The following is an 8,995-nucleotide window of genomic DNA, read 5'->3' on the forward strand; positions in this document are numbered from 1 at the left end:
GTCCTGAAGCCGGGAGGTGTCTCCCAGCACCCAGAGGACACCAGACAGCGCCCACTTCTCACAGGAAAACAAATCAGACAACTCGTCCAATCACAGTTCTCCAGAATTTGCTGCTACCAAGAACAGGTGACTGTTATTTTAAATCAATAGTAATCTATGTATATCATGTTTACCCACACCGAGACATTATTTGTGATGATTGATCCCTCGGATGGGTGTATAGTTACTGCATTTGTGTACTTTAGATTGGAGCCGCAACACTATTACATGGACAATTTCCCTCATAAGCGCAGTCGTAAGCTTCTCTAGCAAGCAAATACATTGTCCTTTTTACAACATCCGTGTTTAGTTATTGTTGGTGCAACAACATGGCGTGTGAATGAACACTGAATGAAGGAGGTACCTGTATGCAGGTGTGTAGTTCGGACAAAAGACAACACTGTGTATGCAATATTGATATCTTCGTGACCTTAATGAGGTAGAACACATTTAAATTTGAGAAGTTTTATCATGCATGTACTAAAACTAGATAAGAGAGTAAATTTCTTCTGGAATTTGTATTATAGTATTGACACTTTAAGTCTTGGTACATATTAGGGTTGCAAATTGTAAGCACTTTCCTTAATCGATCATTGAAAACATTAATGACCAATTAATCAAAAAAAAAAAAAAACTAAAGATTTGCTCATACAAAACAATACTAAATGCATTTTTTCCTCCTCAATGAAAGCTATTTTTTTCCAACAACAACATATTGCATATTCTCTGACAGTATTACAAACAAACACATATAAAAATGTAAAGGTCTGCATATTGAACACATACTGAATATTGGTTAACGTGGAGCGTGCTCATAAAAAATAATTAAAATTAAAATAATATTTTTTTGATTAGACCAAATTCTTAACAACCAATTAATCGATCATTGGCCCCAATTTAGATGGCTGCATTAACTCCAAAAGAGACTGAAAGATTATCTGTTTAAATGGAACAGAAGCAAACACACAGCTGGCACTTTACCTGAAAATGCTCCGTTGGGTGCTGTGACATGAGGATAATGAATTTCTTAGACATTTGGAGGGAAAAGCAGTAAATAGAAAAATAGAAACAATCGTTTTTAATTGTGCTGTCCAAATGAATTCAGCGTACGGAAGTCACAGGTGTCTGAGCGGTCAGAGTGACCCAGGTGTGTAGTTTGGCGATGTGTTGCAGGGCGCCGTCCATCCCAGAGGCTCAGGACCTTTCCCGCTCCTCGTCCAACGCCAGCAGCTTCGCCAGCGTGGTGGAGGAGCACGAGAACGAGCACGGGACGGAGGAGGAGTACGACACCGGACTGGTGGGTGGAGACAGGCGACACATAATGAAAGTGCATGCATTTAATTCACTTCTCCAAAACCAGAACAGACAGCGTCTCCCAGCTGATGACACATTTGTGGTTCCATTAACATTTGTCTCACTTTTTTTCTGGGGAAAAATAACCTTGTTTTTTTATCTGCTGTCACCTAAACAATTGAAACAAAGGATGTGAGATGGTTTGATGGATTTGGTATATACCAGTAATGACAGGTCAGGAAATGTATTGCACAGTAATACATATTAATGTGTTTATTCGTTTCTTTCACTTGCACCATTTTGCATCTGAAGAGACAGAAAATGTAAATACAATCACGGAGCAGAGCTGTGTTTATGATTAGGCTGTTTGTCTTGTCCTTGATATACAAACCAATTCCAAGAAAGTTGGGACGCCGCCTAGAACATAAATGAAAACAGAATGTGACAATTTGTAAATTGTTTTCGACTCAATTTACTACAGTACATAGACAAGATATTTAATGTTCAAATGATAAAATTTATTGTTTTTTGTAAATACACACTCATTCTGAATTGGATGCCTGCAAATTTGTCACTGTATCCACAAATGGAAGTTGAGATTCTATCATGCAAAGCAAAAGTTGTATATCAACAACATCCAGAAACATTGCAGACTCACTTCTGTTCTCAACTGACACGGCGCCTGTGCTCCTGTAGCTGTCAGTGTGTTTCCATAGTGACAAGCCTAGCTTGCGGCTATCAAAATAGTTTTTTACAAGCTGCACACTGATGTTATTTTCACAATCATTGAGCACACCTCCTTTCAAACCCCCGACTTAGCTTTCAACAATGTATGGTCCATGATTTGATATTCTCAGTGGGACAATTTTGCCTTTATGTCATCAGTGTTAGCCAGCAGCTAGCCTGCATCTATATGTCTGCCCCTACATTGCAGATTAGACAGTGACGTCACATTGTTTGGCAGGATGTGGAGTCAAAGGTTGCGTTGCATGCTTCAAAAATAAGAACTGCAAGCTGATTAGACTTGATATTACTGTATTAGCAAATATAAATGTTAAAAATACTGTGCAGTCATTTTAATTTCTGATTTCTCGAGTTGATGAGTGCACATTTCAAACTGTTTTTGGAAATCATGGACATCATGACCTCCAGATTGTTATCAATGAAAAGTTCAAAAACCAGCATCTATGATGGTGTGAAGGTGTCTTATTTCCTGTTGTCTCATGGGTCCATCCAGTCTCTGTTTTAGAGACATCCCTGCTTTTTCCAGCGAGACAATGTCAAGGACACATTCTGCATGTGTACAAAAGAGTTGTAAAAGAGTTCTGGTACAAGACCGACTTGCCTGCAGTCCAGACCCGTCTCCCATTGACAATGTGTTGAGCATTATGAGGCACAAAATACAACAACAGAGATCCAGACTGTTGGGCAGCTGAAGACGTATGTCAAGAAAAAATGGCAATGAATTTTACTTTCCAGACTTCAACAATTAGAATTAGTGTGAAAATGTGATGTATCACAATAGTGAATGTGTCCCCATACCATGCAATGTGTTGCAGGCATCAAATTCAGAATGAGCATATTTACGAAAAACAATAAAGTTAATCAGTTTGAACAAGAAATATCTTGTCTGTATTTTATACAAAAGAAAAGGTTGAAAAGTCTTTGCAAATCTTTGCATTCTTTTCTTCACTTACATTTTATACAGCAGCTCAACTGTTTTTTGGAATTGGCGTTTGTACAAAAAAAAAAAAAAAAAACGTTGTTGATATTTCTAACTTCCTTTACCCGCCTCCTGCAGGAAAGTGCGTCTTGTGTTACGCCACTCAAGAAGGAGTCGTTTGTGTACGGCTCTGCGGTGGAGGACAGCGCATGCAGTACCAGCCAGGCAAGTTTTCCAGGTGAGTTCAGGAGAAAGAGGCTCATGTTACTGGGTCGGTGACAGCCTGAAGGTGTGAGAAGTGGGCAAGTTACCAAAGGTCAACCGTTTCATATATCCAGAGTATCGGGGGGAAAAATCTAGTTGGGCCAGATGTAAGAATAACACTCTCTGCTTCCTGAGCAATTAATATCAAAGTACCTCTGAGTGATTCACCTCAGATGCACCAGTGGAGCTCACAGCCAGCAACAGGAGGCCCAGTCTGTGTAAATTAGCAAACTCTTTTTAAATTAATGAAGTTAACTATGCACACTGTAATACAGCATTGCAAACTTATCTATGATTCCCACACAGCTTCTGTTTTGCTGCACGTTCTGTTGTTTCTTTTCTATCACTAATGATTCATTCTGAACCATTAATCTTTTGCATGCTTATCCTTTTTCGGCTAGAACAGCTGGCAGCATTATATGCTTGAGTTTATTAACCATGACAGTCACACATCTGTCGCCTCCCTCCCCGCAGCTTCTCATCTTCAGCAGCACGCGGACGGAGTGAAGACATCAGAGCCAAAAGGGACAGACAGCCAGCCCAAGACAGAGCGCCCCTCGCAGGAGCACAAGTCCTCCTCGGTGAGACAAACTGCTTGGCATCAGTCACGAGGTGACACTCTGATGGCTTTACAAAGTCAAAGGAAAGAATGTTCCCTCTGATTAATTGTCCAAAAGTCCAGCTTAAATGGCTTTTGAAAATGTCACCTTGAATTGTGGGAAATTGTGATGGGCCATTTGTTTTTCTTTTTATGGACTAAACAGTACATCAACAAGTGTCCACAGTCCTGCTAGCTGCTTTGTGAGGCTGTACTTTGGCACAGCAGTGCTTTGAGCTAAATGCTAACGTCCACATCGACACAATGACAATGCAAATCAATGCTAACATGCTGATGTTTAGCGGTTATAATGTTCATCATCTTAGTTCAGTGTGTCAGCTTGCTAATGTATAGTAATTAGCACAAAATGCAAAGCACATCTGAGGCTGATAGGAATATAGTTTTGCAGGTATTTCGCCATAAGGACAAGTATTGGACAAATTAAATGTTTGGTCATGTGATGGCGCTAGATCAGTTGTTTCCAGCCTTTCTTACCTTTCTTTTAATGCTTAACTTTAACCAGACAGAACATCTGATAAACTCTACAATTATCTCAGTGGTGCAATAACTGCAGGACATTTGTGCAAACCAAGCGATTTTGATTATTATTTGCTGTGAATATTGTATCAGAGAGTTTTCCTGATATTATTAGGATCTTTTTTCTATTATTCCCTGTCTGGATAGTGTTTTTTTCTTATTTTACTTTAACAAGGATACATACTAAATAGGCATCTTTTTGACAAGTGTCAGTGTTTTCTTTTGTTCTCTTAGCTCTTTGGTTGTTTTGACTGCAGACTTTCTGAATGCAGAATTGTGAATATATGAGCCTGTGGCAGAACAGAAACATTAATCAATAATGGAAATGCTAATTAGCTGCAACCTTACTCTGATGTTTTGAGTTGTTATATTTGCTGATATTAACTGTGCCATCGTCTCTCCATGTCTGTTTGCAGAACTGTTAGCCACACTCTCATGATCACAACACTGATGTCCATTTTCAGGTTAGACATAATGTTGACATAACTTTGGGGATACTTAAAGATCCAGTGTGTAAGATTTATGGGGATTGGGGTTACTGACTAGTCAAAATGCACACACGATGCTAAATGTTAAACTTTTGACGGAACAAACCATTACGGAAAGAGAGGGTAAGAAAAATTCAAAGATAAGCTTTTATGTGAAATGCTATGTAGATTTTTTTTTCCTAAAATAAGTATTTTGACAAATTATTCCAGCAGATTATTTAAAGGTTAGAGGGTACATTTGGGCCCAACTTTTAACCAGGGCCCGGCACAAGTGACCCAGTGTTCCCCCCGTGTTTCGTAAATATATTTTCGTTAGTGTTTAATCACCTGGGAATAATAATAGCTGTGTTGTTGTCACAGTGAGTTGTCTATATGGGTCCTCTTCCATGCCATGTTTCTACAGTAGCCCTGAACAGACAAACCTTTACTGTAGATTCTCCAACACGAATGGAAAGGGAGAGTGAGATGAGGTGTCTGCAATCAGCAGTTTCACTGCTAGCTGCCTCTACACACTGGTTCTTTAATGACTTTAAAGATACTTTACCTTTCACAATTTGTTTTCTGCTTTCCTCTCACGTTTCATTCGTCGTCTTCTCCTTTAAGTCAATCCCTTTTCTTCTCCGTTCGCTCAGCATTCCCCATAAGAGGCATCTTTTGCCAAAAGCCGAGGGCATGAACTCCACCCCTGATGCAGAAGAGGAGCAGAGTTAGGAGCCAGATAGAGAGACTGACAGATCTTCCTCTGTATGTGTGGCATGGATCTGCTGCCTGTCATGACAGACACCCAGCTCCATGGACACGTACCTACCTATCGCCCTCATTCCAGCTTCATGTGGAACCCTCCTTGAACGCTCCAGGCAAAGGAAACGAGTCCTCCACAACCATGCAGCATCGACGCTGACTGTCATCTGTCAGCTGGCTCAGCAGAATACGTCTGGCTGCCTGCTCATCCTTCAGGCCAGTAAGCTCTGAGACCTGATTCTTACTGTAAACACTCAAATGTTGTGTGTCCTCTTTCAAAGATCAGGATTGGGACGGGGTTTTAATCTTGCGACTACTTATAACGGTGAAAGAAGTGGAGACTGATCAAACGACTGGTGTTTGCTTAGCTTGTAAAACAGTGGGTCTTTAGAGAGCAGAGTTGCACTAGAGAGGAAAATTATTTTATTTTTGTCAACCTCACATCCCACTGTGATATTGTACATGGGTTAAACTTTGATGTACCGGGTGTGTGTGCGTGTGTGGCTGTCTCTCAGGCCACATTTTGTGTTTTATTGACGATCTATTCTTCTTCTTCTGAGTATTCTGCAGTGGATATTTGTCGTGTTTTACGACGGCTTTGTTAAATCTGTCCTATGTTTTTGATGGAGGGTACTTCTGTGACGCTTTTGTTGGTGGCTGTAATAGTACGAGTCACCTTCCCCTCAGGTGGGCGAAAGGTGAAATATACCACAGAAAATGCATCTGCAATTTTTAAATTAAAACTCTAATTGTAAATCTGTAGAAAAAAGAAATATTTTAGCATAACTGTATACTCTATTGATAGTATATTATTGACCCTTCTTAAGTCCAGCCCCCTTTTCACTCTGTGCTCCAACAGTCTCTCCTTTCTGGTGCTTAGACATGCTATATGCTAGGCTCATCTATACTGAATAGAAAACTGAATTCTGTGGGTCTTGCAAAAAAAGTGACATATAGATAGTAACACCTTAAGTTAACTAATATTAGCAAAATGCTAGCTAGTTAATTACTGATGTAGATGAGCTAGCTGGTTAGGTAGCATTTTGCCAACATTATCAAATGTTAGCCATCTAGCTAACAATTGATATAGCTAGCTAGCTAGTTAACTAGCATTTTGCAAACATTAGCCTCAATGTGCTGTGATTAGCTACTACTACTGTAGTAGTGATTACCAGAAAGGCTACCAGACCTAAGTAATTTCTGTTACTAAACTTATTAGAGTAGTTTTTGTTTCTTAACCAACCCAAGTAGTTTTTGTTCCTAAACCTGAGCAGTTTTTGTTCCTAAACCTACCCAAGTACTTTTTGTTCCTAAACCTACCCAATTACATAGTTTTTGTTCCTAAACCTGAGCAGTTTTTGTTCCTGAACCTACCCAAGTAGTTTTGTTCCTAAACCTACCTGAGTACTTTTTGTTCCTAAACCTACCCAGGTAGTTTTTGTTCCATAACCACCCAAATAGTTTTCTTGCCTAAACCTACCCAACCCACGTTGTTTTTGTGCCTAAACCTATGACTGAAAACTAAAAATATATTTTAAAAAATAACTGAAAATAATAAGTCATTTAAGTCTTCAAAAAAAAGTGTTGTTGAGTGCTGCTGTGGAGAATTAAGTGTGCAAGAGTTTCACAAATCTAGGTTTCCCTTCTAGACTCGACTCTACATACACGTTGCTTCACAGATCCTCCAGCAACATCTTTTAACTATTGTAACATTGACAAGCCGAGCACATAGCATGTCTAAGAACAGAAAACAGAAAAGGAGAAAGTTGACCAAAGGAAGTGGGACTTAGGGAGGGTGAACTAAAAAGCATAAATACTGTAGTGCCCGAACTGGCAACATGCATCCTCAATTCAAGGTACTGCTGTTTAGACCTTTGTCTCTGTCACACACACCACTTGTTGATTTGATGTCTGTGTACAGGTGTGTGTGTGTGTGTGTATACAACGGTACTGTGCATGGTGTAAATCTGCTTGCCAAAAACCTCTCCTCTGTACACTGGTGCCATGCTTGACATAGAGGTGTTGTCCCTGTGATTTGTGTTTTATTGAAAAAAAAAAACCAGCCGACGTCTCCAGATGCAGTGCACATCGCTGATAAGAGAGCCAAATGCCACTTTCCTACTTTATTTGTAAAGTGTAATATATGTATGTGACCCAAGCACTACATTTTCAGAGTTCTTTCGAAATGCTGACCTTTTGAAAAAACCTGATTTGTTGCTGAATAAGAATTACACTGTGACTCGTCTTGAAGTTGCCTTTCTAATGATTGTGTCGCGTGAGCTGCTTTGAAGGAGGGTCATGTTTAAAGGCACTGTGTTGGCAGCTGGCAACTGAATGTAAAACCAGGCAGGTATGTATTTATTTGTACATATCTGCTCCACTGAATGGTGATACTGTGTCGACTCCTGACCACAGTAAACTTGAGTCTGAAACAGCTCACCTCTACGGAAGCCCTGAGAGACAAAAAAGGAAAATGATCCATTTTATCTAAACTGTTTTCTCTCCTGTGTTTATGACTTCATAACAAAAAGGGAGGGATTCATCTTTCAAAGTTCCTTAATTTCTTGTTGTTCTATGTTGCTTTTCTTTTTACGATACCAGGTGAAAAACAGTTGAAAAGAAAAGTATTGGCAAGATCATTTTTCCTCCAGTTCCACTTATTGACAGATTGATTGCAGTGTTGAATACCTCTGAATGAGCAGGAACATACATTAATGCAGCAGCAAATTAATCCAGAAATGTCAGATACAGTAGTAAAACACTGACAGGGATCATTTTACTTCACAATCAGTACATACTGTTACCTTAGTTAAGATGAGAAAGCAGAACTTTTACTTGTAGTGGAGTATTTTCACTGTGGAGTATTAGTACTTTTGCTTAAAGTAACGGAGGTCTGGAGGGATTTGTGATTTGAGAAAGTGAGCTAGCTAGTTAGCTGCTACAAGTAAGGCTAAAGACAATTAAAATACTTAAAATAGCTGTAGGTAGAGTCGCAAACATGATCCAATGATCAATCACATTTTGTCATGTTATTTTTTTTCCGCTACAGAAAAAAGAATCACAATTACTCATAGCTGCTAACTAGCTAGGTTAGCTTTTCACAGACTAGCTCTGCTGTGAAGAGTTGGCTACAGCAAGATGCTGTAGTAATGTTACGTAAACACTTTTTATTTCTTATCTGTGGTAGCAAACATAACACAGCCTTTCAGTAACTGTTGTACTACAAGCTGAGCTGATCTACACTCTTTGTGGCTGGCTTAAGTAAACTAACTGCCCCTCAGTATTTGAGTTTTCAGTCAAAACACTGAAAACTCAAATATGATGGTATGTTCATCTGCTATAACACACATTAATTCATACTCGAATATATTA

At 39.3% G+C, this 8,995-nt stretch overlaps 1 protein-coding gene across 1 annotated transcript in view; it reads left to right on the top strand.

The window, feature by feature from the left end:
* rap1gapb (RAP1 GTPase activating protein b) overlaps nucleotides 1–6,546 on the top strand; it is a 40,428-nt gene extending 33,882 nt beyond the window's left edge. Inside the window, exons 17-21 of the mRNA XM_084738882.1 lie at nucleotides 10–126; nucleotides 1,195–1,336; nucleotides 3,134–3,233; nucleotides 3,734–3,845; nucleotides 5,521–6,546. Coding sequence (XP_084595008.1) covers nucleotides 10–126; nucleotides 1,195–1,336; nucleotides 3,134–3,233; nucleotides 3,734–3,845; nucleotides 5,521–5,593 — 544 coding nt within the window. The 3' untranslated portion in view covers nucleotides 5,594–6,546. The remainder of the gene's footprint in view (nucleotides 1–9; nucleotides 127–1,194; nucleotides 1,337–3,133; nucleotides 3,234–3,733; nucleotides 3,846–5,520) is intronic.
* The last annotated feature ends 2,449 nt before the right edge of the window (nucleotides 6,547–8,995 follow it).

Source organism: Lutjanus erythropterus, chromosome 2 (assembly GCF_056507025.1).
Source record: "Lutjanus erythropterus isolate fLutEry1 chromosome 2, fLutEry1.hap2, whole genome shotgun sequence".
Taxonomy (NCBI): domain Eukaryota; kingdom Metazoa; phylum Chordata; class Actinopteri; order Lutjaniformes; family Lutjanidae; genus Lutjanus; species Lutjanus erythropterus.